At 48.8% G+C, this 23,067-nt stretch overlaps 1 protein-coding gene across 2 annotated transcripts in view; it reads left to right on the top strand.

Annotated features, from left to right (window-relative positions):
• The window catches only part of SDHA (succinate dehydrogenase complex flavoprotein subunit A), a 22,734-nt gene extending 461 nt beyond the window's left edge, over positions 1 to 22,273 (top strand). Inside the window, exons 2-15 of one of the 2 annotated variants that reach the window (XM_019624371.1) lie at positions 4,778 to 4,864; positions 5,878 to 6,039; positions 7,659 to 7,802; positions 8,086 to 8,250; positions 9,437 to 9,585; positions 10,200 to 10,324; positions 11,967 to 12,135; positions 12,840 to 13,035; positions 13,744 to 13,915; positions 16,207 to 16,325; positions 19,612 to 19,723; positions 19,840 to 19,970; positions 20,429 to 20,542; positions 21,942 to 22,273. In XM_019624371.1, coding sequence (XP_019479916.1) covers positions 4,778 to 4,864; positions 5,878 to 6,039; positions 7,659 to 7,802; positions 8,086 to 8,250; positions 9,437 to 9,585; positions 10,200 to 10,324; positions 11,967 to 12,135; positions 12,840 to 13,035; positions 13,744 to 13,915; positions 16,207 to 16,325; positions 19,612 to 19,723; positions 19,840 to 19,970; positions 20,429 to 20,542; positions 21,942 to 22,028 — 1,932 coding nt within the window. In that variant the 3' untranslated portion in view covers positions 22,029 to 22,273. Of the gene's footprint in view, positions 1 to 4,774; positions 4,865 to 5,877; positions 6,040 to 7,658; positions 7,803 to 8,085; positions 8,251 to 9,436; positions 9,586 to 10,199; positions 10,325 to 11,966; positions 12,136 to 12,839; positions 13,036 to 13,743; positions 13,916 to 16,206; positions 16,326 to 19,611; positions 19,724 to 19,839; positions 19,971 to 20,428; positions 20,543 to 21,941 lie in introns of both variants that reach the window. The other variant, XM_019624370.1, reaches the window with a different exon arrangement.
• The last annotated feature ends 794 nt before the right edge of the window (positions 22,274 to 23,067 follow it).

Genomic DNA, 23,067 nt, shown 5'->3' with positions numbered 1-23,067 from the left:
CCAAGGTCGCCGCGTCTCCGCTCCCGGCGCTGGGACGGGGAGGCCGGTGCGCCCAAGGTCACGCGGCAGCTAGCGGTCTGCGCGGCCCGGACCTCGGAGTCCACTGCCGCCCGCCGCCCTGTCCCTCTGATCCCCGCAGCCCCGTGGCGGGGCGATGGGGCGGCCCCGGGCGGCCGGGGGCGGGCGGGGTTCGGGCCGGCGGACCCGGTCCCAGCTCCGTCCTTGAGCCCGAGGCGGGAAGCATATCTAACGGCACTTTCGAGGAAGCGCAGGTTGAGTGTCCACGCCGGGACCTGGCGGGGACGTGTAGGCCCTTCGTTTTGGGTTTTGGACGATGGCCTTCGTGCGCTCTTGTTAGAATCGGACGGAGAAGTCCGGCGCACGACTGCAAACCCACATCGGAGCGAGGCCCCCGGTGTTGTCGGTGGAGCATGATCGCGACTTGGCCGGTGCAGGGCGACAGGCAGGGAGGCTTTCCTGAGCCCTGGGTGCTGGATTTGTCACATGTCACACTCTTTACATCTTCAGAGTCGATCTTTAACGGTCTTCTTTACACACTGAACTTGGAGGATTTAGTTATTTGACTCTTTTAAATGAACTTGCCCATCCACCTGCTTAGTAATTTGATTACAAAGTGAAAGTTCCAGTAGGAACCAAGACATTCAACAATATGGACATGACTTAATGCCTGTCATAGTACCTGCAATTTTCTGCCTCTTGAAATGTAGATATTAAAATTATGTTAAACGTGAGATGGTTTAGCCAGCCATCCCGTCCCGCCCACACCGGAAGGCATTTTAAATGCTTTAACGTGCTGCTGTAATAGGTGCTTACTGACTGGAGCCCACTCCCCCATCTTGGGCTTTAAGACAATGGCAGAGAGTCCTCAAGCAGGAAGTCAGCGTCCCTGGGGTATGTTGAGGCAACCAAACCTGAGCGCACTTCTCAGGCTTCCTACGTGTTAGGAGAAATGACATTGCTGACTGGTCGCGGTTGGAGAAGGGCTCACATGTCTGTCTCCAACGGGACTGACGTCGGTGTTCCTTGTGCAGACTAAGAAAGACCCCTCCTTCCTGTGGAACTCCCTTCACCTGCCACCCACCCTTTGTCAACTCAAGAAAATATTGTCCTTTATGCAAGCTGGACTAGAAGAATACTGGCTCCAAGCTTTTAGCTGAAAGTGAGAATAAGGCTCCAAGCGCCAGAGGTCAGAGTGTGTAAACCTTTGGTTCGTACTGGCTCGATTTGGAGTCAGCTATTAACTGCCAGCGCTTTACCTTCATTATCTCTGAATCTTCACCGCTGTCCTGTGTTTAGGTACTTGTAAACATGACCACAAGATAGAGATAATAAATTGAACAAGTTAGGCCTACAAAAGATGGTCTTGGGTTTTTAAAAAGTCTTTTATTTTGAGGAAGATAGCTTTTCCTATGGAAATTAATCCTTTCCAGAGCAACATATTTATTGGGGTTAGATTGACAAGAAAAAAAAGCATCTAATTGGAGTGTAGATGATGAGGATAATTGAATAAAGCCCGCAAAGACTTTTTCTTTATCTCATTTTATTCAATTCTGTACTGTTTCCAAGTCATTTCATATTTACAGCTGCTTTCAGGTAACAAAATCATCAAACCTATTTTGCCTTTTCTTCGCTTTTCAATTGCCCCAATTTGCAAATTTGGCGCAAATTGCAATTTGCAAACTGTCCCAAAGTCGTTTAATGGAAAGGAAAAGTAAAACCAAGGACCCAAAATAGCTATTGGTTAGCTGCTCACTCCAGATGAGATTTTTCAGATCCTTTAGCATGAATATCCAAGGTATTGTTCTAGAATAAGTTAATTTATTTTTTGTGTTCTGAATATGTTTTAATGGTGTGTCTAGAGTTACATTATTTACATCACTGTAGTAAGCATTTGTTTTGCATCTTGGGGTAATGATGTTGGTCGCACAGTTTTGTATTATGGGATGTTTTTCCTGATTCACTTGAAACATTGTGGCTTGGGTTTGGCACATAACCTGGATATTCATCTTAGTTTGGAGTCCCAGATAGTTTTTTCCCCAAGGGCCCTTATTTCGTGGGATAGGTACAGGATCTGTAGCTAGCCAGTCAGACCCGCGTGCAGACCCCATGTGCCCTGGATGGACCACGTTGCTCTGTGAGGTTAGTGAGGGTTCTGTGATGTGACGTGTGGAAGCTTTGTGTGCTGCACATCTGGGTCAGGAGCCACAGCTCACCAGCCTGCGCTGGGTCACCTCAAGAACTGCGTGTATTAAAGCCTCCCTGTTTTAAAAGCCTTTAAATCTTTAATGACAATAGTTATACATAGTTATAAGAGAGAAAAAAGTCAGTGAGAACAGAAGGCCTTATAAATGAAAACGAAAAAGTCCCCCTCCTTCCCCAGACCTGCTCTCCAGTGGAATCAGTTCTGAATTGTTTCTGGTTTTGGCCCTTGCTGTTTGCCTCCATTTCTCTAGCTCATAACGCGGGTTCATTTTTCTCACTTTAGACATCGGCTTTGCTGGTAGGTGAGGATTTAGTTTACTTCACCGGATAGCCTACTTCCCACATCATTGGTCTTCCCAGTGTAGTTGTGCAACCACTTTCAGATCCTCTGTTGGCTGCTTTATTTAGTAATGGTGTGAATTGTACTTACAAATTAGTTTCTTGTTCCTGATTCATAGGTGTGTTTTATTAGAGGAGGGCTCCATACTTGGTACAGTGAGGTAGTACCGTATTTGCCGGCGTATAAGAGGATTTTTTGGCCCTGAAAAATATGCCTCCAAGTGGGGGGTCGTCTTATACGCCAGGTACACTTCAGATAGACTGCCCATATAACAAACTCTGTATTTTGAGTGGAAATGTTAGGGGGTCGTCTTATACGCCCAGTCGTCTTATACGTAGATACCGGCAAATACGGTATCTACCCTCTCCTCACCTGGTTCTCCCCTCTACCTCCTAATTCAGTCACCTGTGCTTTTATGCTCTTTAAAGGTCTTAGTTTCTTTTCAGTTGGACCTTAGACAAATTTCCCCATTTTTCATGTTGTCCTGTTAGAAAATGTTGAAACATTAATAAGTAACACAAAAATTTATCTAAAGACAGAAATTCGGTTAAAATTGGACTCTCTCAATTCTCCAGTCACCACCCTGCAAACAGATTTAGATGCAAAAGTTAGTGTTACAGTTTTCCAGAGGGGAGACAGTGTGATAATTTGTTAAGATTTCATTATAGTAGCTGTCCCTTTTTAAGCTAGCCGTGCAGTGTGTGTGTGTGTGTGTGTGTGTGTGTGTGTGTGTGTTCATTCTACTTAAACATCCCAGAAACAAATACTTAGGAAATCTCACTGTTCTATTTTAATTTGGATTACAAAATGTGCTGTTCTTTTGGTATTACCTATATTTATATTATACTTAATAAAATTTTCAAGAAACTTGTATTAAAATTCCCTCAAGTGACTGTTCTTTGTTAAAATCTTTTACCATGTAAAATATACTGAAGCAGAGGAATTTTTGTTCTTTATAGTTCCTTTTAATTAATTTTCTGAAAGAAAAAAACTAAATTGGCTTGTCACTAAAAACGTGATTAAAATTGAAATTGGAGAATTTAAGAATATCGGTCTTATCAGTTCAGATGCATGTGAAAATCCAAGAAACTACTTTGTAATTGGAGCCATTAAAATAAACTGAAATATTTGTGGCCGCTATCATTTGGTCTCAGAGCCAAGTTGTCCAGCCTGACCCGAGCCCTTTCATTTTACTGGGAAGCCCACTCAGTGTACAGCAGCTCAGTGAGAGTTCATTTTGTATTTTACCAGATTCTCCTGCTTGTAGTCCCCTCTTGTTTGTCCTATAGAATAACTGTTCTTTAACCCGCAAAATAACCTACCTTCCAAATTGCAGAATCCTTGAAGGCATCTCATACCCTTTTTTCACTGCTCAATGTACTTCCTGAAACTGTCCTTAATGGTATCTCTGAGACTCCTCGTTTTTCTACCAGAGTGCAGCCAGCAGGATGGGAAACCTCCCCTGAGCCACTGACCACTGTTAGCATATGAAGAGTGTGGCCTCTCATGCTGGGCTGTGATTTCATTAAGACCAGTTTTCTTGGGTACATGTTGATGGGATGGGACATTTAAGCTGAGACCTGGAGAACTGTAGAGGTGACCAGGAAAAGGCCAGGGACAAGTGTCCAGGCCCAGCGACTGGCGCTGTGGTGCAGGCAGATGCGGGGGGTGGCTGAAGCCTGTGCCCACGTGGAGAGTGCGGAAGCAGGGCTGGTAGCGTCTCGGGGCCTCGTGTACACAGTGAAGGGATGGTGGCGCTGGTGCCTGAGTGTCACCGCAAGCAGTAGAGCCTGGTCGAGAGCCTCGGTGTCCGGACACAAGGTCCCGCCCCTTCCCGGGGAACCGTAAGACCTCACAGATGGCGCAGCCTCAAAAAGGGGGTTACCGGGGTGGGTCCAGTAAAAGGTCCTCAACATTTGCAGAACTACTGTGAGTGCAATGTGGATGCCATCCCAGTGTCCACTAAGTGACATAAAATAAGAATTACTGTGAAGGGTGCCTTTTTGTTTCCTGTGTCGGTGAGTATCCTGTTTAGAAACAAGCTTCATCTAGAAGGGCTTTTCCCAGAGTGCCAAGTTGTCCTGAGTGTGCCCCGGGTCCCAGGTGAAGGGGAGGACCCGGGTACATAAAAAGGTTAACAGCTTAGAAGGGGGGTGTTTAACTAGAAGTCCCCTGTGCCTTTGAGACACTTATGCTCTCCGTCTACCTCAGCAGTGCCTGGCAACGCCGCAGACAGGCACCCGCAGTTTTCACTTCGCTGTGGATGGCAATAAGAGGTCGTCGGCTAAAGTTTCAGATTCTGTAAGTTCATGGCTTTTTGTTCCACTACAAACGGTTTTCTTGGCTTAGAGGGGTTTTTTAATATGTTTGAGTAATGCACAGGTCTCATTTAAAGGAAAAATTCTCATTCTAACGCATGCTAGATTATTTCTTAGTGTAGTCGTACTTGTTCGTAGTACAAACATAAACCTAGATATTGACGTCTTCTTGCTTGTAGCTCTTGTGTGTCTTTAAACCAGATTAAATTTTAAGTCAAAGCAACAAAATAATACAAATGACAAATGAAGAGAGAGTATTTACTGTGGCGGATATTGCCATCCCTGCTCCACCCGCATAGGACCACGGAGGCTCCTTGTGTTAAGTGAGTTCGTTCTGTTCTCCGTTGAAGAACCTGAAATTTGCTTACAAGTCCTTTTCTCATAACATCACAATCGTTAATACTGCCTGGTTCATTCTCAGTTGAATGAAAACACAAGCATAGCCCTGAAACAGACTTGTGGTCCTTGGTTCTTAGGTCATCACCCCGATGAACTGGAATGTGCTTATCTTACCAAAAGCAGCATTTTAACATTTTCACGGGAAGCCACAGATCACAAAGGACAGTCGTATCAGCCTGTATATACGGGTACAGACAGAGAGAAGAGAAATCAAGTTATAATGGAAAGGAGAAACCACTGTTGGAGCTACCATTTTGATTTGCGGTCGCTTTCCCATGCATCTACAGTTTGTTCCCTGCTTTCAGGGGTAGATTGAAGTTTTCAGCATTTCCACTCCTGGTGGGTCTCCTAGCTCCACAGGCTCAATGGCTCCACCCGGCAGCAGGCCTGTCAGTGGCCACTCTCAGCGGGAGGCGGTGCCCCGCACACCACCAGGACTGCTGAGCTGGTGCTGTTCATCCCACACAGAGTGCAGACCATCAAGACATGGCAGTGTCGCTTTACTTTTGTGTTTCATTTTCCTTCACAGTCACCACAGCCTCACGTCTGGCGGATTGGAATGGGTGACTGACCAGTGATTTTTTTACCCCCCTCCAGATTTCCACGCAGTACCCAGTAGTGGACCATGAGTTTGATGCTGTGGTGGTGGGCGCCGGAGGGGCAGGCTTGCGAGCTGCGTTTGGCCTCTCTGAGGCAGGCTTTAACACGGCCTGCGTGACCAAGCTGTTTCCCACCAGGTCCCACACTGTGGCGGCCCAGGTAAGACAAAGGGGCGCTCTCAGAGCTCTTGGCACCTGCAGGGAGCCTTGTCGTCAGTCTTGTCCCACTCCAGTCACACTCAGGGCTTTTCTGACCTCTCCACCGAGCGCTCTGCCCCTTCTGGAGTCATTTCCTTCACTGCACTGACCAGTCGGAAATGAGCTTGTCTGTGGGCTTGTTCTCCAGCTGCCTGGAAGCTCATGGTTCTGCCGCCTCCTCAGAACAAGCCTCATTGGGTGTGGTGGCAGTGAGCTTTGGTGACATGTGAGTGTGCAGGACAGAAAACCGTGGCTGAGTTTAGGGAGGAGGACAGAAGGACGGTGGGAAATGACTCAGTGTCGATCTAGGCACACTGTGGTTGTGCCCAGCTTGCCAACATGGAGACAACAGAGTGAGTGGTGACTTTCCAGGAACCATAAAAGCCACCCCCATCTGAAACAGCCTGTGTTCAGTGTCCCTCGACGTACTTCGGGCCTTAGCTGTTCATATCCTTTGTTCTCAAGCTGTGATTCGTAAGCTGACGGATGGATGATAATGTATACCTCTGGAGACTTCATTGTCTAAAAGAAAAAATATAGACCATTCTAAGTAATAGTGCAAAGCAGAGTGATATTAATAGAAGAGTAAGAGAGGGTGGCTTAACTTGACTGGTGGCTCTTGAGAGAAGAGACTTAATTGGAAGGGATAGACAGGTGGGGGCCTGGAGAGTCTCAGGACGCCGGGAAGGCTAGGCATCTGTGGCCTAGATTCTTACTAATAGTGGCGATAAAATGACAGCATTTGTGCACGTGCCAGGCCGAGCTTTCTGTACGCTGCTCCTACTCTGGTACTGATATACTTTGTCAGGTTTGTGTTCAGGTTTACAGTTGGAGGGGCTGGAGAAAGGAAGTGACAAGGTTCCTCACATAACTGGGGTGTCTGAGGCACAGCAGCATGATTTGAGGAAGGGATCCAAGAGGGTCTGCTGGACTCAAAAGTTGACATTGACTAACAGTTGGAAAAGAGGGAAGTTAGAAAATGTGCCTTTACATGTGAAAAAGAGAATGTAAAGCGGGGGAATCCAGTTTTAAGTTGGGTGGGAAAGGGTGAGCGTCACATACGTTTTCTGTGCCTCTGAGGGGCGGAGCCAGTGGGGCAAGATGAAGGAGGAGGGGCTGGGCACAGCAGTAGTGGCGGGGGGAGTCTGCGCTTGCAGTGGACCATTCGGTAGGAAGCACCTCTTGTCTTCAACACATGGGAACGTTTTGTGTAAAGTTACCGGATTTGTAGAGCACCGTTCCCGTGCCGGGTTTGGTGAGCAGTGAGCACTGCACATGTAACTTCCCACTTAGTCCCAGACACCTCTTCGAGGACTTCAGCTTCATGTCCCGTTCCCGGATGAGCAGACTGAGGCCGAGGGATGCGGGATTCGGCCCCATCACTGGCTCGGTGCGTGGAGGACCGTGCTTTAGGACCTTCCGTGCAGTGTTGCCTTCCTGCTAAGGAAGGTCCTGGAACCGCCCTTGGTCAGACTCCTCACAGAGAGTTGTCTCGCACGTTCCTGGCTTCCTCCCACTGCGGTTCCCGGGGAGGGCCGTGGGAGCTCCATTTGTAGCTGCTGAGGTTGCTCTGTGTTTCAGGGAGGGATCAATGCTGCCCTGGGGAACATGGAGGAGGACAACTGGAGGTGGCACTTCTATGACACCGTGAAGGGCTCCGACTGGCTGGGGGACCAGGATGCCATCCATTACATGACAGAGCAGGCCCCCGCCTCCGTGGTTGAGGTAACGTCCTCACAGCCTGTTTCCAGTGGGATTCAGGCAGATGTGGTCAGCAGAAACGATGGGAGCGAGCTGAAGGGGGCGGGGGTAGGTGGGGGGCGTGGCTCCGTCTTACAAGCTGCTCCGTTCACTACCCCAGGATATGCTCCTGGTCTCTGAAGTGTCACCATTTCCATAAGGTGTGCTCGTTTGGGTCTGCAGGTTTAGGTTGAAGTTGTGCAGGGTACAGTAGCCTGGAGTATCTCGATCCCTTTGGGATGCGAGATGTTGTTTTTACATTTTCCAGCTAGAGAATTACGGCATGCCGTTCAGCAGAACCGAAGATGGGAAGATCTACCAGCGTGCTTTTGGCGGACAAAGCCTCCAGTTTGGGAAGGGCGGGCAGGCCCATCGCTGCTGCTGCGTGGCTGACCGCACCGGCCACTCGCTGCTGCATACACTGTATGGACGGGTGAGTGAGGCCACCTAGGGCCCGGGGCCGGACAGGCATGCTGATGACCTGGGCACGGGCACCCTGGGGGCGGGTCAGAGGGGCAGCACACAGGCCTGAGGAGTGTCTTCAGGAGCCACAGAATAACCCTGGCGGCTTTGTACACTAGTTGTTTATTTGAAAGTTTCTATTTTAGACAAATTCATGATCAGCACAGACCAGGTTTGAATTGCTGACCTGCCACCCTGAAAGTAGAAGAGCACAACAGGGAATTTAAAGCTCTTTTACCACCTCTGAGTTCTTCAGCCAATTGATTGGTTTTAATATTTAACTGTTAAAACTGCACTAAGACCTGAGGGATACTCGTAGCTGTCATGGGACAAGCCGGGCCAGCATCGGCATGGCCAGATAATCCACATTTTGAACTCCGGTTTTCCAATGAGGACAGGTCATTGATTTGCAAATATTAGGACACCAGTGGCTTCTCTGGCCAAGTGTGTAGACAGATATGTGACAGGACCTGCCTATCCCATGGAATTGAGTGTTACATGGGGTGCTGGCACTTTCAGTGAGAGACCTTTCTGTTAACTGAGGGGACGTTGGACCCAGTGCCTGGGCCATGGCTGTCCAGTACCGAACCTGCTGCCGGGGAAACCAGTCCAGCAGTTGCCCACCCCTTGTGACCATCACAAATGTGGCCGGTGTGCTGAGGGGCAGAATGTTTTGTTGTATTTAGATTAAGTGGCTGCGTGTGGCCAGCAGCTCTCATATAGTACAGCCCAGTGTAAGCTGAGACCCTGTGGTCCGTGGGTCCAGCTCTGGCGTCAAACTCTGAGGGGAGTTTGCTGTGTGTGGCTCCAGAAAGCCTGGAATGACTCCCAGGATATGTGGCAACAAGGGCTGTGCGAGCACATCACCGGTCTCTTCTCTGACCTGCAGTGGCGTGTGTGCATCCTATCCTTCATATGTTTCGTTCAGACAACTAGGAGCTGAGCCCCTTTCAAGTTGTTACACGATTGCACCAGCACTGTGGGTGGTGTGACTTGACGTCTGTGACCCCTTTCCAGCCTGGTATTCTCCAGGGCTTACCCGATCCGTTTGTTACCCACCAGACAAGGCCTTCCCCTGTTCACATGAACATGTCACCTGCAGTGGGGTTTAACACTCTCAATGCAGTGGGAAATGTGCTTTTTTTTTTTTTTTTTAGTCTCTGCGATACGATACCAGCTATTTTGTAGAATACTTTGCTTTGGATCTCCTGATGGAAAATGGGGAGTGTCGTGGTGTCATCGCGCTGTGCATAGAAGATGGGTCCATCCATCGCATAAGAGCGAAGAACACCGTTGTAGCTACTGGGTAGGAATCTCGTTTTCATGGTGCTTCGCTTCTCTGTCGGGAAGCCTACTTTCAGGGAGTCTTCATTCTAATAACGGCAGGCAGTTGGAATAGTGATTCAGAAGCAGACCTGGGAGGGTAGTCACCTGAGCCAGCCTCAGTTCCTCCTCTCCCAAGGGGAGCACCTGCCCTGCAGTGGGGAGGACCCTGGAGGAAACTGAGGCCTGGAGACTCACGTGACACTTTCTGGAATAACATCTCTTGCTTTAATGGACACTGTTTTTACTAATTTCCAAGGTAGGTTAGTGCTGTTTGTTCACGTGATGAAAAGGAGTAAATTTCATTTTATACAGACAGTCTGTTATTTTAACCCTTAAAAAAGTGAGCCTTAAACATTTAAAAATTTTGTTATAGAAGTGATAAGTGCTCCTCCAAAGGGCAGTCACTTGAACAGTACAGAAGTGAGCGTGCCCTCGGTCCCCAGGCGCCCTTCCAGTCGCCCAGGAAGCATGTACAGAGGGCACTGTGCGCAGAAGTGGTCCTGCACGGGCTGCTGCGTGTAGCTGGTGCCCTTCGAGAGGAGGTCCTGATGGGCGCTGTGTGCAGTCACCACTCTGCCAACTGTCTCTTTCCAGGGGCTATGGGCGCACCTACTTCAGCTGCACGTCGGCCCACACCAGCACCGGTGATGGCACCGCCATGATTACCAGGGCAGGCCTTCCCTGCCAGGACTTGGAGTTCGTTCAGTTCCACCCCACAGGTAGGACGGGCTGCATTCATAGAATCAGGCTCTTTGTGTCTTTTAAGCATCAGTACCTATAGGCCGCTCCTCTGTGGTCCCTTTCCCGTCCCTTGGGTCCTAATGTGTCATTTCCCCAGGAGGCTGCCCCTGATCCCCCAAGGCAGTTGAGGTCCCGTCTAAGCTGCACCTGGCCCAGTGTGCTCATCCTAGTCGCAAAGCAGCAGTTGCTCAGTGTCCCTCCCTACTGTACTGTCCATTCCGGGAGGCTCGGTCACTGTCCTCGGTGCCTAGCACCTGGTGAGGCCTCGGCCAGTATTTACTGAGGGAGTCTCATGAAAACCAGAAGAGTGGCCTAGGCAGAATTGAGTTTGTGGGGTGAACATCAGGCTGCCATGGGACCGGTGATGTCATGACACAGCTGTGACAGGCAGGGCTCCAAGAGGTGCTGATGAGTGAGGGTGCGAGTCATGGTGGACATGAGCTCGTCTTGGGGCGTCAGACAGTTGGGTGTACAAGTGTGGGATTTGGATGGGGGCTCTAGGCTGGGGGTGCCGGCTTGAGAGAGTTTGGGGGTGTTATCCAGTACTGAGCCTGAGAACCTGTCTCTTGGGAGATGAATCTCATGCTGACCAAATTTCTTTCTTGGTTTCTTTTCTGACCTGTCAACAGAGGAGCCTCCCATAAGTGGCAGTGGCCACCACGCTAAGAGCGAGACCTGTTTTCTCTCTTAGCTTTCCGCTATGTTCTATGAAAAATAAAAAATGTATCAGGTGCTTTTATAATTACTAGCTTCAACCAGTAAAATTGAGAAGTCTGAGACTTGTGGACTGTCTCTGTAATGTATTTCGAGCTCCGTTTGTCACGTTCCTTATTTAGTGTATGAGAAGGAAATCACTAGGGAAAATGCCATCGAAACTAGGAAAACTGAAAAGTTGACGAAATGCAGGATTTTGCATTCTCGTTGTAAAAGCAAGAGAGCCCCTCTGGTGTGCGAGTGAGAGAGTCAGCTGTCGGATTATGTCATTTTTTGTCTCCTTTGTTAAAATCCAAGCGAGGCGGAGCCTTCTTGTTCTCATTAGGTTGAGGGACAGCCAGGGTGAAGGGCGTGGACCTGGCAGGTGTCCTCTGTGACTTTGGGCTCTGCCTGTCCCAGCTGCGGAGCGTTGGGCAAGCTAGCTTACTGAGCTTTCATTGCCTGTCTCTGAAAGTGGGGAGAAGAGTACCTGGAGCCAGAATTGCACTAAGGACAGTGTAAGTATTAACTGTAGTTACTGCCCTTGGTATTTGGTTACCTCAGAGATGAACTTTCCAAGCTGGCTTTTCTTACCTAAACTGGTCACCACAGTTTCTGGGTGTAAAAGGATGTTCAAAAAGGAAAACAGGACCTGAGCTGTTGAACGTGTCCTAGCTGTGTTGAAAAGTTAAAGTGGGAGAGTTCGTGGGGCTGCGTTACTGTCCACGGCAGCCGTCCACCGTCCCCATGCGGTGTTGTCATCCACACGCCCACTTAGTAGTGCTGAGTGTTTCCTGTCGTACCCTGTGGAGTGTAATGCCCTTTACTTACTGCTTCCTCTCCCCCCACGCTTTGAAAACGCACTTGCATTTGAAGTAGAGACCTCGCACTTGTCAGGTGCAGGTGTGACTTGGTTGGGTCTTGCAGGCATCTATGGCGCCGGCTGTCTCATCACGGAGGGGTGCCGCGGCGAGGGCGGCATTCTCATCAACAGCCAGGGTGAGCGCTTCATGGAGCGGTACGCCCCTGTTGCCAAGGACCTGGCCTCCCGAGATGTCGTGTCTCGGTCCATGACTCTGGAGATCCGCGAAGGCAGGTCCGTGCACCTGTCCCCAGTGTGTCTGGTGGGCGATGTTCATGTCCGCGTCTTAACATGGGCTGGTGTGGCCTCTGTGTGAGCGCAGGCGGTGGGCTCACCTCTGTTGCCTCCGACTGTTGCCTCAACTCTCCTCTCCCCAGAAGCCTGCCTTTGGAGAAGTTTAGCCAGTTGGGCGTAACTCTCTCCAGCCTATGGGACATACTTTGTGAGAGTGTGATACACACAGTCGCTGTTCACAAATGAGACAGCACGTGAGCCCTTGGCGTTGTGCTGTCTCATCTGTGCGTGCTTTGTTCTTCAACAAGGCAGTTTTAGGCTCATCAGTGGCTGACACTGCTCCTTACGCTGGTGACACAGCAAATAGCTGCTGGTATAGCCCTTGGAGGTTTTCCATTTTTACGTAAAAATGAGAGGTCAAATGATTCTTTGGAGTATTTGGCATAAAAGGGCTTTGTAATACACTGACCCAGGAAACAGTGGCACACAGTTCAGTGAGGATGGGACGTGCGTGTGGCTCACGGCTGGCTGTGTCTGGCCTCTGGAGTCCACACTGGCACATAGTAGGTGCTTAGAAAAGACAAGGTGAATGGATTTTATCGGGTGTGAGAAAATGGGGAGCGTGCCACGGTTCGGTGGTTCTGTAACCTCCCGTCTTGTCAGAGCTGTTGTTTGTCTCACTCTGTGTTGTATCCTTCCACCAGGGGCTGTGGCCCTGAGAAGGACCATGTGTACCTGCAGCTGCACCACCTGCCCCCAGAGCAGCTGGCCATCCGCCTGCCCGGCATTTCAGAGACCGCCATGATCTTTGCGGGCGTGGACGTCACCAAGGAGCCGATCCCCGTCCTCCCCACCGTGCATTATAACATGGGTGGCATTCCCACCAACCACAAGGGCCAGGTGACACCACAGGGAGGGCGGGGACAGTGGGCCCGCCTCTCAGTGGCCCTTGTAGGTAGATGGTAGGTAGAGACAGAGGAGATGACTTTGTCCGATGGCCATGTGTGTGCTGTTCGATGTCCGCACTTACTCGAACTGCTGCTACTGGACGGCAGAGGAAGGCCTGGGAGGTCCCAGTGTTTTGCCTTCACTCCTTAGTCAATTCTTAATGATTTCTCATCCCACCTTAGTGAATAGTCATAGTGTCATTTGCAGTATTTTTCTATACGACCTCATGGTATCTTTACAGTGACCTTGTAAGTTGAGTCTTTTCCAGTTCATACCTCTGGGTAGTGTGCAGTTCACACAGCTCTTCCGCCAGGCGTCAGGTGGGGCTGGTGGCGGGGTGGTCTCACTGTAGGCGGGCAATGAGCCAGAAGGGCCTGGCGTACCGCTTCAGCCTCTGCCTCCCAGTTCACTGCTGCAGCCTGCGTGCTCCCTCCCTTGAGTCCACAGCCAGAGAGTGGTGGGTGAGCTTCCTGGTGAGAACTACACATGGCACTGAAGTCCCAGGTGCTGCCGTCTGGGCTGCTCTGACCCCTCGGCACGGGTAGTGGCATATCGGGGGCCGAGGGGGACAGGGCGGTGCGTGCGGAGGGTCTCTGTGACACCCAGTCTTCCTTACACAGGCCGCACTCTCACGTCTGCTGCCCCCTTCTCTTTCTGCAGGTTCTCAGGCATGTGAGCGGCCAGGACCAGGTCGTGCCTGGCCTGTACGCCTGTGGGGAGGCTGCCTGTGCCTCCGTGCATGGCGCCAACCGTCTCGGGGCCAACTCGCTCCTTGATCTGGTCGTCTTCGGCCGGGCATGCGCCCTAAGCATCGCAGAGTCCTGCAGACCCGGTACGGTTCTCATCAAGTAACCAGGTGCTTGTAGAGTCGGGGTACTTGTGAACACACACTGCGAGTCTGCTTTCTCTCCAGAAGTGACGAAACACACTCAGAGGTTTCATGCTGATAGATGAAACTGGACACGGGACACAGGACACAGGCTGGGTGGGGTCTTAACAGTTGACAGGGTAACTCTTTGGGTCAGAATTTTAGTTTGCAGTCATTATGCTCTACTTAGAAAAGTCACTGTTAGGAAATTATTCTTTTCAGGGAAAGTTTTTCACATTACTTGCCCAATATAAGTTAGTTACGTATTTGCAATGAAATATTTAAACTCATGGGTATAAATACATATATAAGTTCTTGGTACTTACAGAAAAATAATTTAGGCCGTTCTAAAATCAAAGTGTAAGTTATCTGCTAAAGGAGAAAGGATGGCGGGATGCACACGAAACACGGGCTGGGTCATGGCTCCCCTGTTAGTGACAGAATGGATCTGAAGCCATGCTTTTCTTCTGGTGGTAACTAAACTATTTGCAGAGGAAGATCCGAGTACTCTTAAGTGTGAGCCCACATGTAATGAGCCCCACTGAGAACAGGACAGCTCCTGCTGCTCTGCCCCCCAAAGGCCCTCACATTGGTGACCCTGCCCTGTCTGTTACAACAGCAGTGTGAGTGGGAGACACTTCCTGAGGCCAGGACGGTGGGGTCCCTGGGTCCCCAGTCTTCCCATTAACATTACACTCGTTGGTATTTTTAACTGTTCAGTATCAGTTTCGCTGTTTATATCAAACAAGTTTTTTGCATAGATTTTAAGTTGGTGAAAGCGATTAATGAAACATAGACCTTAGTGGCACGAGGTGCCGTACCCACTTTGGTGTCTGCAGTTGCTGAGGTGTGCGTAGTAAGGGGCGGCAGCATGTTCATTCCGCCCCATGCTAATCACAGCGCCAGGCTGAGACGCAGGGGTGCGGCCTTGTCTCCAGTCACCGCTGCAGCCCACTTTGAATGTGCCAGGGCTACTCACCTCGCCATCACTGAGCTCGGTGCCCAGTCTGTCAGCGCAGAGTGGAAAACTCAAGTTTCCCTTTCTCTGAAGATGAGACTAAGGAAGTTTCATGAGAATACCTTAGACTTCTATATCTGAAGGATCAGTGCACACTTACATGTATTTTACACTCAGCAATACAAAGAGCAAATGGTCACATGTGCAGCGGAAGTATGACTCTTAGATTTGAGCTGTGTGATCAGGACTGACAAGACTACATTTGTACGATTCCATTTAGATGACATTCTAGAAAAGGCAGAACTAGGGACTAAGGTGGATGGATGAGATTGCCAGGGACCCCATCCTGCCCGTGGTGGGGCCTGGGCACCTCTGTCCAACGTCGCAAAGCTCTAAACATGATGCTGTACCTTACTTGTCCTGTAATTTCAAAATGAAAAGAGGAATGGAAAAATGTTTGCATTACTACTCTTTTCAAAATGGGAATATTTTAAACATTGAAATGTTGAAACACCATTCTGTATCCTGACTATGGTGATTACAGAAATCCGTTGTGTGTTAAAATGCGTAGAACTATGCACCTACAGGAGAAAGTAATTTTTGCTGAATGACCGTTTTTTAAAACATTAAAACCAAAAGCAAACGAACCAGCAGGCTGCTTAGAAGAACTCAGGCCGGCAGCAGAGAGGCCAGTGCTGGGTCGCCTAGCTGGAGAGTAGCTGTGAGCAGCTCTGCTCTACCTGCAGACCTTCCTCTCCTGCACTTCATACCTCCTACACGTATCACCTGCTGAATAAAATATGTTCCATGGTATCATAGAAAAGCCTTAAAAGTCCTCAAAACACTTATAGAAAGGTAGAAGAGCAAACTTTGAGGTTTAAGTAAGAGTGCACAAGGGTCAGGGTCAGCAGGAGACCCGGGTGGAGAGGGTGTTAGCACAATTGTTGAGAAACGCTATTTTGAAGGATACCATTTTTTCCCTTAGTAGAGTAATAGTGCAAAGTGTGTTTGCATAAATTAATGTTTAAACTTAAGAGATGGTTTCTCTCTAGTTCATTCAAAAATTGCTTATTAAGACACCTACTGTTTGCTAGAAATTTTGTCTTTATGTTTAGTCTTTGGCCCCAAGTCAACCTACGGTTCCTCGGGTATAAGGTGGTCCAGGTGGGGTTCTGTATGCATTTTCCAAACCCCCTGAAAGGGTGTAGTTCACACTTGGTGCCATGCAATCCATCTAGTTTTTCTCAGTGTTTTTCAGAGGTTAAATTCTAGCTTTTTATTTTTTTTATTTTTTAAGGAGATAAAGTTCCCCCAATTAAAGCAAATGCTGGGGAAGAATCTGTCATGAACCTAGACAAATTGAGATTTGCTGATGGAAGCATAAGAACATCGGAACTACGGCTCAACATGCAGAAGGTAAGAACCGAATGCTCAGCCTGCACAGGCTTTGGGGTGAGAGCTGGAGGACGTATTCCTGCTGTAGCAAGTTGGGGTGCGAAAGAGATCCGATGAGACAGAAGTGTGTGTCTTTGCACGTACAAGGCTGGACCAGCTGCCCAGGGACTCAGTCTTGTCATGCGCTCCAGGGTACTCGTGTGTGGGCTTCCCTCCTCACCATCTGTGGATGCCACAGCCTGAAGGTGGGGCAGTGGAAGGTCCGGGAGGCTCAGTCTTCCTCAGAAGCTTCCTTTTAGCAGGCCTCCTGGAAGCCCAGCACATCTCATTGCTGAGAAATTAATCCCATCTGCATATCTAGCTTCCAGTGACACTGGGAAATGCCTCTAAACTGAGCCCATTGACACCTCTAAAATCAGGGAGTGGGGAGCCTGGATCATGGGTGGAAACTAATCTGTGCATTGGTTATTGTCAGTGTTTACCTTCGAGAGCATGTCTGATGGAACATTCTGTGAGGGTGGGAATGTTCCATTATCTTTGAACACACGTGACTGTAGAACACGTGAAATGCAGCTAGTCTGACTAAGGAACTGAAATTCAGTTTTAGCGTAGATAGGTATATGTGATTAGTGACTACTGCATTGGCTAAAACAGGTTTAAATCAATAAAAATAGTATGTAAAACAGATAGGAATCAAGCAAATTCTTTTTTTAATTTATTTTTCTAATTTATTGGGGAGTTGGGGAAGGGGAACATTGTGTTTTTCTAGGACCCCTCAGCTCCAAGTCAAGCTGTCCTTCAATCTTAGTTGTAGAGGGTGCAAGCTCAGCTCCAAGTCCAGTCGCCGCTTTTCATTCTAGTTACGGGGGGGGGCATAATCCACCATCCTGTGCAGGAGTTGAACCAGCAATCTTGTTAAGAGCACACGCTCTCACCAGCTCAGCGGCAGCTCGGCTCAGGCTCAGCTCATTGGCTCATGTGGGAATCAAACCGGCAACCCTGTTTTGCTCAGAGCTCACACTCTAACCAACTGAGCCACTCGGTTGGCCCAGCAAATTCTTTTAATACAGGGATTCTTGGCCCATGAACAAAATCTCTGTCCACTTTAAATTATTTGCAAAATTTCTGTGTGGGGACATTTCCTGAAAAGAAGCCTCTTGCTTTTGTCCCATTGTGAAAGGGGTCCAGTGGCACATACACAGACACCACCAACAGGAAAAAGTTGCGTGTAGCCCTTCTGTGGGGCTGCGGTTCAGTCTCCAAGTGGGTTGGGCCTCACCGAGGCTTCCTGAAGTGGTAAAGACAAGAGCATGAGTGAAGGGACAAGCAAGTTTAAGGCACTGCGGCACTTCTGTAGGGTGCTGACTGCTGGGACAGGCGTACCCTGTGCTAGACGGGCTGTGGAAGTCAGAGACTAAGCTAGGAAGCACTAGAGGCTTTTCTACCAAATGAGGCAGGTACTGGTATCTGCCATGTGCTAGGCAGTGTTCCAAATGCCAGAGTCGGCAGTGAACAGAACACAGACTGTCCTGCCCTTGTGGGGTGTACATTTGAGTGTGGGGAGTAACTTTTCTGCTGATTCCAGCTTATACAGTGAGAGACAAAAAAGAAATGAGGTATGTATTGAAAAGGAATAGACAAAATTATCATTACGTACAGATATGATTACCTAAAAATTCCAAGAGAATAAACTGAAAAACTAATAGAAACAATGTAAGAATGAAATAAGGTGTCTGGATAAAAGATGCATATCCAAAAATCAGCAGCTTTCCAAGGTGCCAGCAATAATGCATTCAGAAGTTAATCTCATGTGCAGTGCAGTCAAAAAGGTTAAAATGCCTTGAACGACCTAACCAGGACTGTGGAAAAGATATGCAAAACACGACTGGAGACCAGGAAGAGTGTTTTCCCTGATACTTACTAGACACTAAGACATCTTTGTCCATTTGCTCTTCCTGAAAAACCTTAACATTGATGCTGTGCATTACCACCTCATTTTAAAGAAGTGATGTGTCATTTTAAAGAAGTAGAGCTTCTAAGTAAGCTAACTTGTATAGCTCCATTAGCCTGATACTGGCAGAGGAAGAGACATCTAGGTCAGTAGAACAAAATCAAGTCCAGAAACTGGCCTTGGTACATGCTGTGATTTAGCACACGATAAAGGGGTTTTTTCAGGAGCGATGACAGGAAAAGTCATTCAGTAAATGATAAGAAACAAAGGTAGATCCTGGGCCGGCCGAGTGGCGCATTGGTTAAGAGCTGGCTTGGGATGCCAGCTCTGAGCAGCAGGGCCCTGGTTCGGATCCCACATGAGGGCCAGTGATGCTGCGCCCTCTACAGCTAAGATGGTGAACAAAAGCTCGACCTGGAGCTGGGACGCCGTGAGTGGCCGGCGACAGCGTAGGCTGCAGTGGGCTGCCGGTGTGAGCAGCCGGCACCAGGTGTGAGCTGCCAGTAGCCGCTGTGAGCAGCCTTCAGAGGTCGGCAACCGATCTGCCTCACCCGGGAAGAACACAGTGATAATACCAACATGGGCCAGTGAAGCGATGTCCTCCACAACTAGACTGAAGAACAAAAGGACAGCAACTTGTCCCCTTCCCCGATCCCCTAACGGTGTTCCCCTCCCCAAATTCCCCAATAAAATGTTAAAAAAAAAATTAAAAATGGAACTACCATCAGATCTAGCAATTCCACTTATGGGAATTTATCCAAAGAAAACGCAAATGCTAACTTGAGAAGATACATGCTCCTCCGTGTTCACTGAAGCATTACTTACAGTAGCCAAGACTTGGAAACAACAACAGAGGAATGGATGAAGAGTGGCACGTGTGTGCAGTTCTTCAGCCATAAAAGAGGAGGGCGTCCCACCGTGGGCAGTAGCATGTGGGCACTGTGCTAAATGATAAGTGAGCTAAGTCAGAGGAACGCAGAGACCGTATAATCTCACTGGAACCTTAAAACACACACACAAAACCAAGCTCATAGATACAGAGAACAGATTGGTGGTTGCCAGAAGTGGGAGTGGGCGAAATGAGTGAAGGGGGTCAAAGGGTACAAATTTCCAGCTAGGAATATGTCCCGGGGATGTGATGTACTCACTGCACGGTGTTGCTAGGAGAGTATCTCACAAACAAAAACCACCTTTTAAAATTTAGAGTAACAAACACAGTCTGCATTTCCCAGTTTTCTGTTTAATTTACATAAACACTTTACAAAGAATGAGCTGCACAAGAAGAACATCTGGGGGGTTAGCCATGGCTGGGGCGGCCTTGTGTGCGTCAAGGTCAAGTGGGGCTTTGTGTTGCAGACCATGCAGAACCACGCCGCTGTGTTCCGGGTGGGCAGCGTGCTGCAGGAAGGCTGTGAGAAGGTCAGCCGTCTGTATGGGGACCTCCAGCACCTGAAGACGTTCGATAGAGGTGAGCGGCTCCCGGGCCCGTGCCCTCGCTGGGTGCTGGATGCCCCATCATCACTGACGGGGGCAGGGGGTGTCTGACTGGACCGTCTGTCTCACGGGAGCCTTGTGTGTCCCCAGGGATGGTCTGGAACACTGATCTGGTGGAGACCCTGGAGCTGCAGAACCTGATGCTCTGTGCGCTTCAGACCATTTACGGGGCGGAGGCCCGGAAGGAGTCGCGTGGGGCTCATGCCAGGGAAGACTACAAGGTGCCACTGCAAACCTGCTTGCTGCCAGCCGGTGGCCGGCCACAGCGGTCCTGACCTTGACGGGACTCGGGCCGTGGTGCACACGGGCTGCGTGCAGGCTGGGTTCTGGGATGGGCCGTTCCAGAGGGGCTTGCCAGTGACTCGAGGCTGACCGCTGGCATGTGGCGGGCACGTGGCGCTTCTGCACACCCTGCGTCTGGTACTGAGTTGCACTGTGTTACGTGCGGTGCGTTAGGAATTGTAGAGGGCAGGGCCTGGGCTGGAAAAGGGACAAGGACGGTCCAGGTCTGAACAAGGCCAGCTGGGGACAGCGGGGCCTCCTTGTTAAGTGGGGTAGGGGCTCATACCAGACTGGCGGTGAGTTTGCCATTTTCTGACTGTGTTGCTGTTTGAGCAGTGAGATGTGTGGGGTGTAAGTGTCAACAGTCTTTGCTGAAACAAGTGTCTGTCGGCCTCAGGAACGGGTGGACGAGTACGACTACTCCAAGCCCATCCAGGGGCAGCAACGGAAGCCATTTGAGCAGCACTGGAGGAAGCACAGCCTCTCCTACGTCGACATCAGGACCGGGAAGGTAGGTGGGGGGCGTGGTCTGCTCACGTGCACCAACAGACACCTGCATTTGATGGACTTGGGACCAGCAGCGTGGATCTTCATCGACTGCTGACATATGTGACAGCCCATTGAAAGTGACCCTGTCAGTCAGGCTTTGCCTGGAAGCAGGATTCAGCCAGGCTGGGTGGGTTAGAGGGCTGGCCTTGGAGGGCAGAGATGGTGATTCTGGAGCCCAGGGAGGGGGGTGGGAGGTGGGGGTGGGATGGGAGACACCCTAGCCGTGCCCTCCCATTGGCTGGACCACCTGGAGGCAGCCTCAGGGAAGCCCAGGGGATGCTGGGAGCGAGCAGAAGCGGGGAGCGGTGGGCAGGTCCTGGGAATAGCCAGTGGAGGTCGCAGCAGAGGCTGCCGGCCTCGTTTTACCTAACACGTTCACCCATTGTGCGTCGGTGCCAGCTGTTACTATTCAGGAATAGTTGAGGTATAGCGTTTAACCTTAAGCTTTTTATAGCTTGTAAGGGTTAGTCTTGATCATTGATGTGGGTCTGCAGAAATTGTGCTCTGTGCTCATTGCTTAAAACACAGTGACACCTACTGTGACCGGCAGTAGTTTCCATCATTTTTCAGGAAGGCTATTTTCTGACACTACAGGAAGAAGTCAGACTTTCCCCTGTCAGTACAAGCTAATTTTTAGTAATGTGGGGTTTTTATGATTATAACAGAAATACATTTCTCATGTTAGAAAGCATAGAAAGTACAAAAATAATAAAGAAAATTAACCTTTATAAGCTCACCAATTAGAAATATCCTTTATTGGGCCGGCTGAGTGGCTCAGTTTATTAAGAGCTCACTCAAGAGTTTGAGCTGTGAGCAAAAGCGGTTCGATTCCTGGCGTGCGCTCAGCAGCTGCTGAGCTACCAATAGGTAGCAGGATGGCTCAGCTTTAAAAAAAAGGACAAATAAATGAAAAAAAAAAAGAAAGAAATATCCTTTATTGTCATTTTGAAGTATTTCTTACAAGTTTTGTGTATGTGTACATACTTTGCCTATGTGTATGTGTGTAAATATTCACTTACAAATAGAAAAAACTGGAAATACAGAGTATAAAGTTATTTCAAGTGTGACCGTATATATAGGGTTTTACCTACATTTGGAGCATTTTTGTAACGCATCAAGAATTTTGTAGTTTGTTTTAATTGCTGGATTCTACTGCGTGGATTTACCACAGCGACATGGCTAGCCCTGCTGTGCACTTAGATCGTTTTTGAGTTTGTTGTTGACAAATGCTCCAGTGAATACCTTTAAGTTCCTGCATACTTGTCTGCAAATCCACTTGTACAGTTAATTTTTTAAGAGCACAAGGAGAGTGCTCTCAGTACATTTTGTGCCTCAGCTTACCACCAACTCTTCTCTTTAAGGTCTCGCTGGAATACAGACCCGTAATCGACAAGACTTTGAATGAGGCCGACTGCGCCACAGTCCCCCCCGCCATTCGCTCCTACTGATGGGCCTGGAGTCCGCCAGCTCTTGTAATTATGTACAATACAGCTTGCACACGTGTTCGGAGCATAACTGATCTTGAATCCTGTACTCTAGTGAATAAGGATTCATTTGAATACAGATCGTCTGCCCAGTGGTCAGCAGCTTGCCAGTGATCAGAAGTGTGAAGCTTACTTTTATCCCCTGCTTCGTTCTTGTAAAATAATAAAACTGGGCACAATTCTTAAGTAAAACATAAATTACAAACTTACTTTAGGCATATTTGTTGACCTGAAATATAAAATGTGATTCTTTTATTCTGAGTATGCACCAGAGTCACCCTGTGGGATTGTCGGGGTCCCCGCCCCCACCCCAGAACTTGTGATTCATTAGGTCCTGGGGTGAGGCCTGAGAATTGGCACCTGCATAGAATGATGTGGCTAAAAAAAACATGAAGGAGGCAATTGTCAGGAGAAATCAGGTGGAAAGACAACTGACAACCTCAGACCGCTTCTTCACCCCAGCCGGTACACGCAATGAGAAAGTCTGTCAGCGTTCTGGGAGCTGAGTGGAAGCGTTCTCATGGGCTTTTAGCAACACTCAGGTTTTAGGACAGTGAGTTAAGAGCCAGCACAGGTACCCCTGAAGCATGAAAAGATGACAATAGAAGGACCAATTCAATTTCAAAGAAATAACTGATGAGGGTGGTTTCCTCATCTGCCTGCTATTTCTGAACCTTCAGGCTACTTGCATGAGTATTCTGACACCAACAAAAGCACCAGCAGGTGGGTAGGCTGGAAATGTGTCTGTGGGACTCCACTAGTTAATGAGCCTTGGGACAGACTATGTCACGGAAAATGTTTTGGAAATGAGTTGACGGCTTCTAAATGAACCCACATAAGTTACAGAAATTGACAAATCAGAGAAGTAAAAAAATATGAGTCAGGATAAAAAGAAAATAGAATACTCCCCAAAGAAAGATGTGGATAATTTCTAATATAGATTAAAAGAAGCAAAAAGAATGGTAACATATTCAGACGTGAACCATCCATGCAACAGCTAAAG

Source organism: Hipposideros armiger, unplaced genomic scaffold (assembly GCF_001890085.2).
Source record: "Hipposideros armiger isolate ML-2016 unplaced genomic scaffold, ASM189008v1 scaffold_585, whole genome shotgun sequence".
Taxonomy (NCBI): Eukaryota; Metazoa; Chordata; class Mammalia; order Chiroptera; family Hipposideridae; genus Hipposideros; species Hipposideros armiger.
This window is presented reverse-complemented; position numbering and strand designations above follow the sequence as displayed.